Source organism: Lates calcarifer, linkage group LG12 (genome assembly GCF_001640805.2).
Source record: "Lates calcarifer isolate ASB-BC8 linkage group LG12, TLL_Latcal_v3, whole genome shotgun sequence".
NCBI classification, from domain to species: domain Eukaryota; kingdom Metazoa; phylum Chordata; class Actinopteri; family Centropomidae; genus Lates; species Lates calcarifer.
The window spans coordinates 16,727,140-16,745,734 of NC_066844.1; the positions used below are offsets into that span (position 1 = coordinate 16,727,140).

The 18,595-nt window shown below is 40.9% G+C and overlaps 1 protein-coding gene across 3 annotated transcripts in view; it reads right to left on the reverse strand.

Moving 5' to 3' along the window:
• Nucleotides 1–5,378: 5,378 nt before the first annotated feature.
• slc2a9l2 (solute carrier family 2 member 9, like 2) overlaps nt 5,379–18,595 on the reverse strand; it is a 92,290-nt gene continuing 79,073 nt past the window's right edge. For all 3 annotated transcript variants that reach the window (XM_018700286.2, XM_018700288.2, XM_018700289.2), the window contains exon 13: nt 5,379–5,865. In XM_018700286.2, coding sequence (XP_018555802.1) covers nt 5,623–5,865 — 243 coding nt within the window. In that variant the 3' untranslated portion in view covers nt 5,379–5,622. The remainder of the gene's footprint in view (nt 5,866–18,595) is intronic.

Genomic DNA, 18,595 nt, shown 5'->3' on the forward strand with positions numbered 1-18,595 from the left:
TGGCACTGGACGCACATCATGAGGTGTGGAACTGCCCAACATTAATGTCCTAGGGGTTCTGAGCTTAACTTCCCACATGATTCTCTGTGTGTGGTAGATGTTTGGTTACAGAGGATGGCAGTCTGTGTGTTTTGTACTGCAGGAGCTCCTTCATCCACGCTGAGTGTAGGTTGAAGCTACAGACTTGGGTTTTGTTGTTGGCTAGAGGTCTCGAGGTTGATGTGTCTTGAAATGCTCTACAATGAGAGCAACAGTGTTGTCTGCCACTAGCAGCATGCTCATTAGCATGACTGGCTCATTAGCGTGATGACCCCCTCCTTCTACTACTGCAGTGGTGAGAGGTGCCATATTGCTGCCTAGCTGAGTTGACTTTCTTGTGCTGTACAAGGTCAGTCAGACGTGAACTGGAGCAGTGGGCTCTGCCTTCCTGCCCCGGGTTGTTGAGTCCTAGAATGGTGGCCTGTTCCCATGGTAACTAATTCATACATGGTCAATGATATTATGTAGGTGTCAGAACTAGGACTACATGCATTGGCTTTCAGCGGTCATTAAGTTTACAGCGGTCATTAGAGGGTGAAATATATGTGAAACAGATCAATGCTATAGCCTTGGTTCTATGAGTATAGATGGAGGCCTTTCACCCTTTGTCTGTCCAAGAGTTGCTGACCTGCTGTGCAAGAAGAGGGAGGCCTCACTACTATTTATGTACTATAGGGAAAACAGAATTATCTTGTTTGGTTGAGTGAGTAGATGCAAAGTTCAGTCTGCTGTTCCACTGAGAAGAGTAGCACCACCTAGAAGCTGTTAAATACGCTGACCTAATTCATTAAGCCTGACACTATGTTCATGTTAGCCAATTTCTTGTTGCAGAGGGGGTTGGTTTTGCCCTAAAACATTAGTGAGTGACATATCCATCTTGTAAACATCATTTTCAGATGACATGGATGCTGTGGTAGCAGGGGTTGTTAACATTTTTCAGGTCAGGACAGACAAAGAAATTTGTTGAGTTTGAGAGCTGCTGTTTCCTTAAATTGACTCACAACACTGTGTACAGCTGTGTCCATCTCATCCATGTCTGTTGGCATTTTTGTGTGTGTAGCTGTTCAAAGGATCCAGCTGTGCACTTTTTTAAGAGAGTGAACGTCAATGTGTAGCTCCTTTCATCCGATGTAACGTTAAAATGGTACCATGATGAAAATGTGCATTCACATATGTAATTTTATGTCAGTGCTGTTAGAGATGAGACTCCTCTGTGTGAACTGCCTGTATTTGTGTCCAGGCATGCTGTATTTAATGAGATCATTTTGTGACAAAGAGCAAGGTTTAAGAATTTAAATGGGCCAACGGACACTGAGTCATTTATTCTCACTGTATCACTCATAAGACACCATGCAGCATAAAGTGGTTAAAGGGCACAGGAGTTAACACAGAGCCAGAGCCATCGCTCCACTAAAATAATGAACTTTTAATGCAAAGGCACATTGTTGCGTTACTCATATGAGAGATAGTAATTCATTTTTTAAAATAAACACACATAGCTCAAGTTTTGTGTCTAGTTTCTCTTGACATTACAACTATCAGTGAAGGTAAACATTGTGTCTATATAACTTTTCTGCTCAGCCTAGTCAACTGGAATGGACCAGGCAGAGAGAGTCCACTGAAGCAGGACCGCCAGCTTCCCATCCTCAGCACCTGTCTCAAGTGCTGTTAGATGCTCACTTGCACCTGAACACAGACACACACACACACACACACACACACACACACACACACACACACACACACGTAGCCAGACTCCCAGACACATTTACTGTCTCAATATTTACTTGAGGGTGTCTAAAGTGCTCAAGCTCACTTGTGGTAAACTAGCACCACTGAGACTGAAGGAGAAAGCAGATGCTTCAGGGGCATGGCAGCCTTCTAATGGAGCTGCCAATAGAAGGGCCCTTAAGCTAAATCACTGTTTTATTAAGTGCAAATGTCAACAAATGTCTTGAAGCTACAGTCACCACAACAAAAAATATCAAGAATACCCCCAAACCCTCCTGCTGGATAACAGGGTTCAAATGATCAACTCTCCGGTCAGATTGCAAAAGAAGATCAGAAAATGAATATACCACACAAAAAGCCTTAAGTGCCTGAAGACACAGGTGTGGGAGGCTGCGATGCAACAGGTTTTTACAACAAGAGCTGTGCCTGTAATATTAAATGCCCAGAAAAGATTTTATCATGGTGAAGGAAGTAAATCTGTCACTGAGTGTTTACATGCACACTAGTGTCCTGGTTATCCATATGCATGTAAATATCACAGATACCTGGGTAAGATCTTGCTCCAGGTTTGAGAAACCTTGATATACTTCTCCAAAACAAGCTAGGATATGGCTTACAAGTGCAATATCCAGACGCTGAATTATTGTGCACGCAGATGGAACGACAGAACAAAAATTGTGGCAAATGACATAATGATGATTTACATGCTGCAGTGAAATTAGAGCTCTGACACTAGCAATTCGGGGGGATAAACTGATTATTGCTTGTCACTTTTGTTTTTCCATTATTGGAGATCAGACAGAGAAGCCAAATCCAGCAGAGTGGTGACTTCAGCAGGGACGCAGAAACCAAAGTGGGTTAATCCTCGGTGCAGTAATGACAGAAAGTGGCAGAGATACTGAGGAGTCAAATAACATACCAGTACACACACAGATGATCAAAAACTTAAATAATAAGATAATATTAAAAATGTTCACATGGGGAGATGAATGGGCAGGCTAATGTATGTTCCAAGCAAACATCATAGGCCTGACTATGATCAAAACCTGGATGGTAGTCATAGCAAGGAATGTTATTTGCATGTAAATGTGCTCACTGTGGAAAGCATGCAGGTGAATGAATATGATGCTGCATCCCATTGACTGCATGGTTAAATTCCTTTTAGTTCGATGCAGCTGTATGGAGCATAAGTAATATCTGTGGTTTTGATGACTGTATAGGAAAAGGAAAAAAAGTGACTCCTTTGTGCTTTGCGTGAACACCGTGTGATCTACTCAGAGAGGCAGCCTTCTGCATTATGAACAGAGCAAAGACACCTGTTTAGTTGTCACAGTTCAAGTGCTGAGGCAGACAATGTGGAAGGGGTGGGGGGTAATCCACACAGCATAAAATGGGCCATTCATCACTGAAGTGACACACCTGCAGAATGAAGAGCCCAGCCTCCTCTCACTGCAAAGCATGAACATACTGTAGAGTAGATACACTTAAGTCTCCAGGACACAGACTTGTCTGTTTACAAAAAAATAAAAACAACAACAACAAAATAAAAACAGCTACTGGTTTTAATGTTGTGGCTGATCGCTGTATATTCCAATTTACCATACATTTTAAAGCCAACATGGGCCATAATGAGATACTATATTGTGTTGTTCATGTGTGTCTGAGCAACAGACCTGGCTGACGCTACTGCTCATAAGTTAGGGGCATCCAGGTGGGAAATATAGCACTTCTGTGTATGCAATGACTCAAGCGCCAAATTTGGACCCCCTAATCCACGGTTTAATATCAGTGAGTAAACTCAGATGATATGAAGCGGATGGCCGTGTGTGGTGAGGAATTGCAAAGACATAATTTCTGTTACTCAAGTCCCGCTGGCCCACGTCACGGTCTGATGGGCACACTCTCAGAGTATCCTCACTGGGTAAAGGTGCTGCTCGGACTGAGGCCAGGAGAGATATTGGACAGAATCAGTGCCGGATCAGTGTTTCATCACAACACATCAGGACTGCTAAGCACTTCTAATGTCAAATTAACACTTTAGCAACCTAGGTTTAAAAAAAACATGAAGGAACGAAAAATTGTTATGGATTGCGATCGTCATATTTTGCAAAGTAATAACAAATAGAGCTATTAAAAGGTGGAACGTGTGGAGTAAAATTATCCATGTCTCACTTCTCCCCCTCACTGAAAAATTAATACTTTGGAGTATTCTCGATGCTTGATGAAAAAAATTCCCAGTATATTTTGGCTATGAATTTCCTTTTTAAGTGACCCCACCCCCACCTCACAACGCACACACAAACACTTCACCAACTTCTTATTTTGTATTATGGGAAACTGATTGGACTTCCTGAGAGGATATTTAAGAGGGTGGACACACAGTAATTCATCAAGCACAACATTACCATGCTTATTAAATGTATAATATTTATTTATTTATCTACTTTGCAGCCATATCCATTGAATGCCATTAGCATAATTACTCTCCCACCAGCAAACCTTTCTGTCAATTACCCACTAACTAATGCTGCTGAGAATATAACTCCTCGAGAGTAACATGCTGGAACAACAGGACATTTCCACTTATTATTCTTCTCACTTCCATGTCTGTGTGTCACATGGACAAATGTAATCTGCAGCGCTAACTCAACGAATATGATCAGGAATTAACCTGAAAGTGATGACGCATTGAAATTTTACCCACCCCTCTTGGTCAATACTTGGACACCATTTGTCATAGCATGACACACACACCTTTGTATCTGTGTGTGTGGTGAATCTACATGAGAGGGTGGGATGTTAACCCTCCAGGCAGCAGACTTTGAAATGTTGAGTACACTCTACTGTGGAGCAAACTGTGACTGCTATTCAATGCCATGCTTGTCTGCTTCTGTTCAGATCACTTCCTCCGCTGGCTCCCGCCATCTGGTGGGAAGTAGCCTTGGCTCCTTTCAAATTTGGAGGGGCTCCAAAAGACTGTCCCAGTCAGCTTTACCACGCTATCTGGGTTCTCTCTCTTGTTGGCTATATTAGGAAGTTGACCAAGACATCAGCATTAGGGTTATAATCCTGCAAAATATGTCTCTCCTCAGACACACGCCTACCCCCCTCTCATTATGAAACTGCTTTAGGACAACAACAGAGATGAAATATCCCCAAGATGAAGAAATGCTGTCACAGCATGTCCAGTTCATGATGTATTATCAGCTGCCATTTGCTCATTAAAGCTGCTGTGATCATTATTTTTATACTGATAATGGACCAAACCGTATGTAATGTGAAAGTGGTTGCTTGCATTCACAAACCCATAGTGGAGTATCACAAAACTCTGCAGTTCCCCTCAACATTTTAGCTTCTTTCAGCTCATTGATTTAGTTTCTTGGTTTTCAACTTTACTGGTTTTGATTAAACAGCAAATGCCAACTAATTAGTTAATGCAGATTTAAGTTTCAATATTGTAGTTAGAATCTATCCCTTTACATCAGTACTTTATGAAAGCACATCCCTTTCGTACCTGTTGAATGATCTCATCAACAAGTTTCTGCAATTTATGATAATTCAATATTATCATACTGTGTACTGATAAGAAAACAGAATATGGAATCTAATTGGTTTGTTTCATTTTAATAAGAGGTACACACAAATAGTCGCTGTAAACTGAAATACTGTAATATTCCTAAATATTCCAAACATACAAAACATATACAAAATAATAATAAATGTACTGAAACTGTCAAAAAGCATGGATTGTCATCTCACTGATTACAGCAATTAAATAAATATATACAAACAATGAACACTTTCAGTCTACATTTCAACCCTGTTTCTCCACAGTTAGTGTAGTTTGCTCACTTAGAAGGAACTCTCCATCTTGATGACATCTTGGACTTTTCCATTCACGTCAGTCTTCGTGGACAGAACAAGCTCCATTTCTTGGGTGGGGGCGGGAATGGGGATTTTGTTGATCTTGGCAAAGCTCTGACTGATGTCCATGAATGTTTTATTTTTGGTTTCAGGGAGGACAAAATAGAGGTAGATTGATCCCAAAGTGCAGACCACCACAAACACCAGGAAGGCAAAGGACTGCAGCGTCTCCTACACAAAGGGAAAAGAAACAGGGAGGAGTTAGATAAAAAAAAAAAAAAAAAAAAAAAAAACTGCATACATTTTTTGGGCAGCTGAAAAAGAAATAACTTTCTTAATTAAGGTTAAGGTAAAGACATGACTTCTCAAAACACAGATTCACTGTTTTCACAATTACTGGTAAACACAATTCATCTGCTGCATCAAACATGGTGCCTACTGTTAAGACTGATTTTTTCACTTTCCTTTTTTAGCATTTAAACCATTTGATGATTACTGTTCCCCCCCCTCCACAGAACCAAATCCTGCCATTTTACAGCCATTATAAACTTGCCAACTCCAGAGGGATGTCGTCTGCGGCATCTATTTTGTCATCTGTGTGTATCACGCTGAAGACATCATAATATCCCCACAATTTTCCACTCAAAAGGTGTTGTGAGGGTCTGTGCAAACACCCTAACAACATTTGCACTTTAGATTTTGAACGGTATTTGTCTGTGTTTGTGTGTTTGTGCGCTGATCTGTGTCGCAGTACCCAAAGTATGAAAGCTAACCTTGTCCAGTGTGTTATGCCAATAATAGAGATTAGTGACAGATTTAAAAATACACACTGACTGATTACCCAGAGGGAGATTTAGAGATGGAGAGAGGGTTTGTGTGTGTGTGTGCGTGTGTGTGTGAGAGGGTTAGTTTTACTGTATTTGTGGGGTCTGACATCTTTGTGGGCACTGGACTCTGCAAGTGGCTACTTGAGGGTTAAGACTTGGTTTTACGGTGAGGGGTGGAACTAGGTATTGGGGTATGGATAATAGTTAGGGATAGGGTAACGGACTAGGGAATGCATTACAGTTATGACAGGTCCCCACAAAGATAGGTGTACAATAACATATGTGTGTGTGTGAGAGAGACAGGAAGAGTCTAGGAGAGAGATTTTGCGTGGGTCAGAGAAACTTGACTGACCCTCAGCGGTGTGTCACCGAGCTATAATCCCTTGCTCATGAGGGGACAAAACTCAAAATGCAGCGCTGTGTACCTGGTATTAGATATGTAGTGTCCAAACAACCATGACCTCAATGAAGAACTACTTACTGCTTTGATTTCAGCGGTTACATCACCACTGCTGTTAGCCTCTGACACCGTTTTCCTCCGTTGAGTGTATTTCATAATAGCACTAAAAAAAAACAGAGCATCGTGCAATGGGCCTGACCCAGTTTTCATGCCGTCTCTGTGACGTAACGCTCATCTGCAAAGTTAGCAAGTTCCTCAGAAAACACTGCCTTTCCCTCCCAGTTATCACAGGAGATGAGTCATGGTACAAACAGGACATTTCTGCATCCACTGTCTTATTAATTGAATTTTTGCAAGCCCTGTGGATTGAGGAGAATGGGACGGACCTGTTCCTGACAAGGCGATAAGCCTTTGATCTGCTGCGGTGGCTCAGCTGGATTCAGACACACAAACAATTAGGCACAAAGACCCATCAGTGGCTGCAGACAGACAAACATGAATCACATTTTCACATTTCATGTTCAAACACATGTTGCACCCACAGTGAGAGTGGAGCTGGCAGTTGCAGTGGTGGGGAATCCTGTGCTGGGACCAGACAGGATGAGACATTACAGGACAGAACAGAAAAGCGTAAAATTGAGTAGGAGGAGGGTAGGATAGGAGAGGACAGGACAGGAGAGGATGGGCACGGGACAGGGTAGGACAGGCCAGTGCAGGCTGGGACGAGATGGGACAGAAAAGGAAAGGAGAAGGTACAGGCCAGGACAGAACAGCATTGGACAGTAGAAAGGGACACTCCAAGACAGAATGTTTTAGACAAGACGGGATAGGCAAGGCCAGTGCAGTATGGGACAAGAGAGGACAAGCCTGGACAGAACAGGACAGGACAGGACAGGACAGGACAGGGAAGGGATCGGATAGGACAGGACTGGACAAAATGGAACCAAAAATAGTGGGAAAGAGCAATGCAAGACAAGTTAGTCTAAGACACAGTGGAATAACACTGGGCAGAGGACAGAAAGGAAAGGGATGGGACACAACAGTGCAGGACAGGACAGAATGGGATAGAATGGAAAGGAATAGGACAAGACAGGAAGGGAGGGGACAGTATAGGACAAAACAATGCAGGCCACTGCAGGACAGTACAAGATGGGGCTGAACAGGACAAGTTGAGATGAGATGGAATTGGGGACAGTATGAGGCAGAAGGGAAAGGGATAAGACAGGGCAATGCAAAATGGGACCAGATGGGATAGAACAACATACAAGGATATGAAGCAGAAAATGTGAGGACAGGACAGGGGAAAAGTAGAGAAGACATTAAAAATTGTCCTGGTCCAGCACCTCTCTGTTGCAGGGAAATACACACTGTAAATACACGGTGACTGGCTTCTGGAGCAACACTGAATCATCATCAGTGTCTGGGAGTGTGAGCTCAGTGCTGGGAGATTATTTGCATGTGTGAGCTTTTATACATTGTGTTGAATCTTGTCAATGGGAGGCACACCCCCAGCATCTGTGATGCATGAAAGACTTAATTGTACATAAGATTACACTGCAAATGTCTGCACTGGGTTGTTTAGAGGTTTTATGGATTACTATATATCAGTGCTGTCAGCAGGAATCATTCGGCATCACAGTTATGGATCAGAGCGCCAATAATCCGAACTCATTAGCAACACATACAAATGCATGTGATCAAGTTTGATGGCTCATTAGTCTTTACAGATGTCATAAACAAACAGAGCCTGTTGTCAGTGCCCTATTATAAATTTCATAGCGTCAATAAATCTTGTGTATTCCAGCTGCATTTAGTTCAATGTTTGAAAGTAGCTGGAAAATCTCGATTAAATGCTAACAAGTCATTAAATTGCTAAATGGCAACAATAACTCTCCTCATTAATCAATACATTAATGGAGATAATTCCAAGACGTTTATTCCATATGTTCTGCAAAAACCTTGTATCTCTAAAACATCATGATTAAATAAAATCTGGTCTGTTTTTTGAACATGATTCTAAAGGTTTTTAAAAGCTTTATTCAGTTTACAAGTTGGGAATGTTCTTAAAGGTTATATATGCAAGATTTTTCCCGTTAATAGCAGCAAACTGTTCTTTTATATGTAGAGTTATAGAGGAATAATAGCAGATAATGAAGTCACATCCTTTGTGTGTGTTGTAATCTGAGCTTCTCTATTCTTTGCAATTTAAATCCCTCCCGTTGGCTGGACAGAGGCTGTAGGTGTGGCTGATAAAGCATTTGTTTTGGTCTGAAGTGCTGGTGCTCTGGTGCGACATCTAGTGGAAGTTAATGTTGTATAAATATCCTTTGATCCAAAATGGAAAATTATTCTTGAGTGAAAAGTTTGAAATTTGGAGATGTATGGTTTTTACATGAGAGCCGCTATGTTGAGTTGAGTGGGATTGTGATAAAGCAGCTCTACGTTATAGTGAAACACGTGTCAAAACACACAGAATTTATCTGATCTTGAAAGCTCACTCTTGATCATTGAAACAGTAGTTGATAATCTCACCATGGGCATCTATTTAGTTGCTGTTGTGGAGCTTTTGATTATATCACACAGTCTTTCTCAGCAGTAGTTATGTGAATGTGCTTGTTCAAAATTTACTGAACACTTTTTGGACCTCTCAGCCGTGCTGGCTTAAAAACTGAGATCAGAAGGTCACTCTTAAATCTTAGATTGTGTGATCCACTCATAAGCTACTATAACTTATGAGCATGTGGTGAGACCATTTAGTCAATCTCCACTTCCACCCAAAATGACAACCCCTCCAAAGCTTTACAGCCTGTGAATTCAGAGAAGGTCATCTCTTTCATGGAAACAATGAAAGCTAAAACAGTCATACATGCATATCCCAGTAATTTGGTTTGCAACAGTCCTACGTGATAGTCATTTAGATGCCTGTAAGATGATGCTGTCATGCATCACTGTTAAATTTCCATGGTTGATATCTGTCTGGATTATAAAGTGGAGGGAGCTCTTGTGTTCTTATTGTAATTCATAGACTGTAATGCAAACAAACCTCTTTTCCATCATTTCCTGCCTTTTTCTCCCAAATGTGGAGAGAGAAACAAAGACGCAAGATAAAAGTAAGAAAAGGGCAGGCTCAATATAAAATGTCTATGCAAAGCTATAAGGTTATCAATTTGACAAACTACAACAGGCTGTTGATAATCAGCACAGCACCATGACATCAAAATCTGCCTCAACAGTGATTAAATAAAGTCATTTCCAGTACTACTGCTGGATAACCCTTTATGCTCTCCTCATGGGAACAATGTAAGAGGTTACTATGCAGAGAAACTACACTGTATTGCAGATATGACTGTGACACCAGTGCAAGGAATCTATTAAACTGAAATGAATTTAAGTCCATCCCCTTATGGACAGCTTAGGTTTTGCTTCACCTTTGATCTGCTTTAACTTGAAACTGTCACAAATTGTTTAATCAGAGCAAACTGCTGCTCTTTCAAATGGAGACACTGGGATTTCCTCGTAGCCCTGGAGCATAATAATGCTTAGTACTGTCTGGGTACAATTCAGAGATAAAGACATCATTCAAAGCTTCAAAGTGGAGGGAATTACTCAATCAGCCTGTGCTCAACTTAAATTATCAATGACTCCCTTGTGGTAAATTTGTGATATTGGCCTATATAAATAAAGCTGACTTGATTTGTTTACAGGGAGGCACAAAGTGACCATGTTTGTGTTGGTTGTAATGGTTTTGTGTCTCTTTCAGTCTGGGTATTTTGCCCCAATGTAGAGGAAGGGGTGGGGGCTTTTACATGTCTGTGCCCAGGCTTCCATTGTCTCGTGACATAAACAATTTGGAGTTACAAAAAGCAGCTAATAATTGATATTATTGAATATTAGAATACTTTTAGTTGTTTATTTGGCATTCCTTAATTACAATGAATAAAGAATATAGCTCTCGATACTGTGCAGTTTATAATTGCTGGTAATCATGTCTTTAAATTTCTTAAGGCATTTTTATTCACCCCCCTCCTCCCCCACACACTCCCATGTAAAACTGTGGCCCAGTCAGTTCCTTACAGAGGCCCAAATGACACCTCCACGGTGGCCTGTCGCAGAGGTAAAGGGATGTGACAGTGCGGCAGCGTGTTTTCTGAACAGGGGTCAGAGCTGGTTTCAGGTGCCAGTCAGTAACCGGTGAGTCACTGCTGTGATCTGGATGCCCTGTATGTGCCTGGGAGTAAGTGGACCCGGCGCAACCCTGGCCAACAAAACCAACACTGCAATATTCACCGCATCAGTCGCCTAAAAATAACCCTATGTCACTTCCTGTCTCTCACACTTGTCTGCTTGTTCCTCGCTTTGGTCAGCCTTATGTCCTGTATGCCTCTTGAGATGTAGTGCTCCTATACCTTTTTGCTGTATGCCCCTCCATCTAATTACATACTCAGCATCTATCTAACTGAAGGAGCCATATATCTATTATTGTCACATTTCATCTCTTCTCTCTGTCTATCTGTGCATAACACAGCCTGGCAGACCTGCTCATAATAGGCACAGGAAGCTCACTTGTTTGAATCAGTGCAGAGAAGAATGGGACAACAGGTGTAGAGATACAATGGTGAGGTGTATAATTGGTGTCCTGTGGTTCTGCTGACACTCTCTGGATGAGGTTCTACATACCAATGTACATCTGGCTTTTTCCTGACAACACAGTGAGTCCCCCTCTGATCATTAAAACTAATGAGCACTGATACTCTGACGTGTGATCAGAGATAAATGTAAATGTAATGTACTTCCACAATACTGTTTTTCTAATCCTGGCAACAGATATCTCCTTCCTACAGTTTAAGTAGTAATAAGGGACAAAGGTCAAGTAAATGCTGTGAGATGGGGATGAGGAAAACAGTGGAAAACAGGAATACTTCATTCGCTTACATTTTTATAAAGAAATAAGCAGGGGAAAAAACATATTTAATGATGAGACATTCCAGAAACTAGTCAAATATTGGACAAAATGTTACTGTACTTGAACCCAGCAAGATGAATTGAACTCGTAATAATTCTCTGGTTTCAAGCTTGTTGTGTATTTCCCTGGAACCGAGAAAGCCAATTTGAGAGATATGTGTTTGTATCTGGGAACTTCAGTTATAACACACACACATTTGCTCCTCCTGTGAAAATTGGCAAGCTAACCCTGGTACTTACAGGAAACCTGTAATCAGCATGAGCAAAGCACCATTTTCTCTTGCCTTAGGTGAACTGATCTGTTCTCTTGTTTTATTTTTGTGCCCTTGTTTGTGTCTCCTCTTAAAATTGATAAGGCCAAAGTAAAAAAAAAAAAAAAAAATGAAAAAAGACTGGTCTGTTAATAATGACCAGTTCCTCTTCTAAGAAACCACTATCTGACTATTTGATCTTCCCTTTGCAGCTACTTTAGCTCTCGGGTTCACTCTTTGCCCCAACAGCATGACACACTGGTGCAGCTGACTGAAAGGACAAAATTAGGTCTATCTGCAGGGCTGCAGAGAAAACATTTGACAGAAGGTCAACCCAACGTCACTACAATGTCCAGCATGCCGCGAGCATAGTTTCGCTCTGATGTCAAACTTCTGTGCTGACTTTTGTCTAACTCTTTCTGTCCTTCAGGTTAGAGTAAAAGAAAGTTTGCCCGTATGTGTGCGCATATATGTATGCATATCCTTGGCTGGAATAATATATTGAATTTTTCTTTAATGTAGAGGTTGCAGCAGCAGCAGTGGCGTGTAGGTCTAGAACTACAAGTATAATAAGTTTCCAAGGGAACTGTATTTGTTTCTGTGTCTTTAAACTGTAGTTTGAGTGTAACTAATGTCATTTATGATGGTTTAACATTTCTATATGGCATATGTAGTATTCAGCTGCAGCCGTATGCCATTTAATGTCAGGAGCTATACTGTGCACATGTGCATGAACAGAAATAACACTGCATAAAGTCACGCTGTAATGGCGATAGGTGTACTGTAATATGTGGTCATTTGCATTTCCCATGTAGTTCTGTCATGTTAGGTTTATTGTTGGATTCAGCAGAGCGATATTTTAATGAATTTCTGTATTCACAACTTAACAAGGTTATGCCTGAAACATCCTGTGCTTGTGTCGTCTCTGCTCATCCTCAGCCAAGTGTGACCATGCTTGAATCCTGCTTGCAAAAGTCCTGATGAACGCCTGAGGCTAAATGCCTGCATCTACATAACTGCATCGACTAGAGGTCAGACTCATTCTCGAGTTATGCTGCCATGAGGCTCACACACGCTCACAACAGTATGTCTAGGCACAACGGAGTGTTTGAAAAATTCAATACAAGACTAAAGATGCAGATAAGGAGCACAAAATGCTCACAGCGTCTGGATTAAACAAAGTCTCAGCGGTACGAATCATTTAAGTTACAATATAGGCAATAGATTTATGAAATGGGCTTCAAAAAACCGCACAGTATGTGTATAATAATCCTGTGTAATTAATGTAATTGAACAGGTGAGGCAACACTAACACCCCTATATAAGTAATCCTCATGCATTAAAGATTCTTTAACATCATGCAGCAAATTAAACACAACTACACTTCAATTTATATACATGTGTGTACATTCACCAGTATTATCTCTCCTGCCTCTCAGAGCTTTGAAGCATTAACCTGGATGTTTTCCTGCATTCTCTTTAAGTCAGCCATTTTTTTGTGTGGACTATTCTAGGAAAAATTACTTAAACAAAACAATCTGCTTCAATTATGTTCCCAAGATTGGAATTATAATAACATATGCAATAAGGCATGCTTCAATTGTGCACCATGTTTATTAACTCAGTCATACATTTTATGTTGTGGAGATGTTTCCTCTCCTCTGTAGTGTACGCAACAATTGCTGAGTCACAGACTATGAAATGACTACACGAAAACAGAGCAAAATCTGCCTTAAATAAAGTCTCAAGCAAAGCTCAACCTGCACCAGGTATTTCTGTTAACAGTAGATTACTGTTTGTGAACAGACAGAAAAGTAAGTGTCTGAATAAGTTGAGAAAACTGAAACTTTAGGAGGGCATGAACTGCAGCGTACGTATCTATATTTTTTCAACTCACGAAGATTGAAATGTCAAATGCCATTAGGATCTAATGAGGGACAAATGGGACATTATGACCGAGGGCAAAGTTCTGTCTCTATAAAAAGCAGAGCTGAACTATGTCCTCAGCACAAAGGGCAATTATCAGGCAGACAGCAGAACTTTACTTTTCTCACAATATGAGATATAAAATTGAATATGTAAAATTCAAACCACTGTCAGGTAAGCACAAAGGTAATACTTATAGTCTGAATGCTAATTTTTGGAATATATCTGCTCATCTTTTCTAAATGTCATCAGTTTCCAAATTTCCTAGACAATGGTGGCCTGGAGTCTTTTATTAACCCACTTGCTTTATACAGGAATGTGTCTTAACATGTAACATTATCACTGAGTAAGAGTTAGATGAGAAGATCAATACCAAACTCATTTCTGTCAACAAGAACAGAACTGAAAATGTCTGCAAATAAAATTTCAAAAAGTGGGGGTCATTGTATATTGAAGGACTAAATATTCTTTTTGAATAAAGAGAGTAATAATAGTAGGTTTAATGTTGCTAGACTAGCGAGTATTTTTATGGCTATGTATACCAAGTTTTCTGAGTTTCAAATGACTTATATAAAGTGTTTTCTTGCCACAGATGAAACAAGTTCATGATGCAGTAAAAGAAGGTAAAATAGTTCCCCAATGTCTTTACTACAGAAACAGACCATGGATAGAGTCACGTGTTAAGAAGCCATTATGGTCACAGACAATGAAGCGCTCATAAAACATGCCAGGGAAAATTATTTCAACCACTTCTAAGAACCTGACAGAACAATGTGTGGTTATATAATTGATTCACGTGCTACATAAATGTAGAATTTACAGTATGCTTTAAATGAGGTATTTCAACTTTTCAAAAGAAAAGGCTTCAAGGATGAAGACTGTCTTCTCCTTGGACTAATAGTATCTCAGGGAAACTTTCCTAACAGGATTAGACTGGCAGGGTTTCCTATTCTTTTCAGTTAATGCTAACTTTGGCTATGTAGTGACAGTATAACTCACAAATAGCTCCTTTAAAGCTTAAACTCTTTATATACATAAGCACAGAGCAAAGAACCTCAACAAAAACATGCAAGACAGCAAGGAGACAGCTCATCTCTGAATAATACGTTTGATTTAAAACACACACAGCTCACCAAACTACTTTGTTTGTGACCTTGGGAGATTGATGTTTTAGAAAGAGAGTGAAAAGGCAAAAGACAAAGAGACGTTGAAGGATGAAGACACAGAGGGGCACAAGGTATATTTATGGTTGCTTGAATATGTAAAAGAACTCAAGGGAAAAGCAGATGAGGTTACATCTACTCAGTGAATCACTTAGCCGAAGTCCTTGGGAGAAAGATGTGTGTGTACTGCAGAGGCACAGAAAGGAAGAGGACATGACACTTTGAGAGAGAGAGGAGACATAAGAGGAGCACAGGGCTGATGCATGAGTACGTGGGCAGTAAAATGAAGAGCCAGACTCTTTGGTGAGACCATGTCAAACTAAAATGTCACATTGATTTCACCTCCCTGCATTTCAATAACAACCTCTGCGCTTTCCTACGGTTGGATTCGGTCTCTAAACAGATAGAGCTGATGTATACTATAGGCCAAGATATAGATAAAAATGTCACATTTTGCAAATAGAGTGATGATTCATCTGAGGGCGCTGTCATCTTATCATCTTTACATGTATATGACCCGTATTCGTCACCTATTGGTTGAGATGAATGTGAAGATGTGACGCGCAGAGATGAAACAGATCTGCAAAAGACGATTAATGAAGCATCAAAGTTCATCGCAGACAGTTGGATCCAACTTGGTGCAGTTAGGATGAAAAATGTGCTCATTTAGACGCCCGCCGAGACATTAAAGACTGGCTACAAAACATCAAAGACAGAGGGAAAGGAAGCACAAGGCAAAGAGGGACAGACACCACAGAATACATATACATTGCAGCCTATGGACATTGTTTACCCAACAAAAACTCCTTAAAAAACAAAAACTAACCCAATAGAGACCATCAGTAACAAGCAAATGAACATAATCAAGCTCATTATCTTTTCTGCTCAGATCAGATTAATCCTGTTTGTTGCAAGTAATTCCCTTGCTTTGTGCATTTGCTCAAAGTCACGTCTTCTAATCTTTCTCCACAGCTTGTCTAATTAATTTACAGTAGCTCACTAAAAAGAACAGTTGTCTCAGTTTCTCTCATGAAGCAGAGTTTAATGACTTGGGTCCTTCAGTACATCCTGAGAAAAGTGAAAGAACTGAAAGAGCAAATCAGCCATGGAATGTACCACTCTGAGAAAATAATAGTTTTGTCAGTAAAAGCTTAGTGCAATTATTTAGGTAACTGAAATGAATTTGCAATGCCTCAGTTATGTGGTATGAAATAGCTATGTGGATGTAATGCACAGTAGTACAAGAAAGGCACAACTAATAGGAATTATTAATGAATAATAAATCTCCCCTCAGGGAATATTTGTCAGTTATGATGACTTATGGAGAGCGAGCTCACTGCAGCATGCAAAACTGCTTTCATCCTAACGCTGGATTCTGAAACAAAGGGGAGCTGTGCATCCAAATCTATGGCTTGGCAGTTTCTGGGAAAAAATACAGCTCCAGCATGCTCATTCTGCCTGTGCTCCCTCTGTCATAAATCCAGACAACTGGTCACACAGTAGCACAGTAGTTGACCAGATGGCTCTGAAACCATGCAGGATTTCAGAATTGAATGCAATAGAAATGCTCTCTTTCTGGGTGGGCATTGCCGGTGGAGATGAACTGGTGGTGAATTCAGATTCCATGCTTAAGAACATGTAGGGTATCAGATATTTTTAAAACTGACTTGGTTTCTATGGCTTCACACTTCATAACCACGTTATTTCTTGGCACATGAAGACACTTTTCATAGCAGTAAACAAGTAACACAGTAAACAAGGTCCATGTGTGACAAGCACAGCTTAGAATATGCTTATAATAACAGAAAAATGTGGGGAAAACACAAATGAGCTGCTGAGTCAGCAGAGTCGTTCTAAGTAATTTCAAAAGCAAACAGTGATACTGCGACTGTGATACTGGGGGTGTTGGTGATGTAAAATGTATTTTAAAGTATTTTTTTCATTTAATTATCACACATTTTAATTTGATAATAATACATATAAATTCCCAGATTTGTAATGAAATGAAAATCCGAAAATAATGAGTCCCAGCGGCAGGTTACATCACCCTGGTAGCTTATATCACCCTCCCTGATGAGCTGGCACACAGGTTAAGAGTGTGGAGCTGTGCACATCCCCTGTCAGTGCACACAGCACAAGTCCCAGGAGCCACGAACATGGGGGCAGACCTCCTGTCCAGGGAAAATCCTCTGAACCCACAGGCTGTCAGCCAGGTTTGGCAGAGATACAGTATGTACAGGCCACTGTGGATAACTTTTCCTCAAAAACAAAAAAAAAAACAAATGCTTGGTGCCTGGTCTCCCCCAGCACAGCCAGAGTGACAAAGTACAGTTTATGATTGTGTTGGAGGTAGTCCAGCTCCTGTTGGGAAACCTGTGACAGCTCCTGTTACACAGGGAGTTTGTATTCAAGGCACACTCACTCAGAGTGGAAAACCCTCTGGGTCTGGCTAGGGACTAAGGCTGAATCTGAATGCTGCCAGCCTGCCCCCCAGCATGATGGAAACCATTCAGTGTATTCAAGCCTGCCTGAATGCACTGAATGGTTTGTTTATAATTAAAGTAGGCAAATTATTGTTCTGATATGTTGCTCTTCCTGCAGGACATGACAAAGGAGGGGACAGCCAGATCAGCCTGTCGTATGAATTTTATCAGTAGCGACACAGTGGGTCTACACCCTTTGTTGTGCTGTTCCATGCAAGGGCCATATCAGTATTCTCTAACCCACTGGTAACTGCTCTGGGATCTGACCTGCTGGTCTCAGACACCCTCTGTCAATATTCTTTTGAGAAAGTCCATAAGAATATGTCCCTGTTGAAGACAGCTCTGCTTTTGGCACTGGCCTTGACCAGCAAACTGCAGACCCTGTCAGTCCACCAGTGTGTCTCAGAGCTGTGCCTGCAAGCTATGCCTGCTTCTGTGTGGAGGATATTATTGGTGTAAAAGATTGAATGTTCTCATGGACCACAGATCCTATTCTACTCACACAGCACAGACCTTGTTAAAGGGGGTGTCAATTCAGGACATTTGACTCCTGAGACTCTCAGCAGATTACCTGATGTAGTTAATCTCCTCGGGAGTTGTCTGTCTGGACAGTCAGTTTGGCTTGGGAGTGCAGCAACAGAGGGGGATGTCACTATCTCCTACAGACACTAAATTAACTTAGAAATGGAACTAATCTCAGCAGCAGTCCTCTGCACTTATAGACTACTTTGTACTTTTTACAAGAGTCCAGCTAGCCCTTATACTGTACATGCCGTGAAACCTACCAACCGATAAGACTACAAGTAGGGAATAAATATACTAAAAAGTGCTTTGAGTAAAGCAGTTGGCTATGTCTTTTTCTGTGTGTGTGTGCATCTGAGTGTGTCCTAATGTTTTGTCACATCAGTGAAATGTGATCAGGCAGCAGAGGCCTGGGGACCATTAGTGG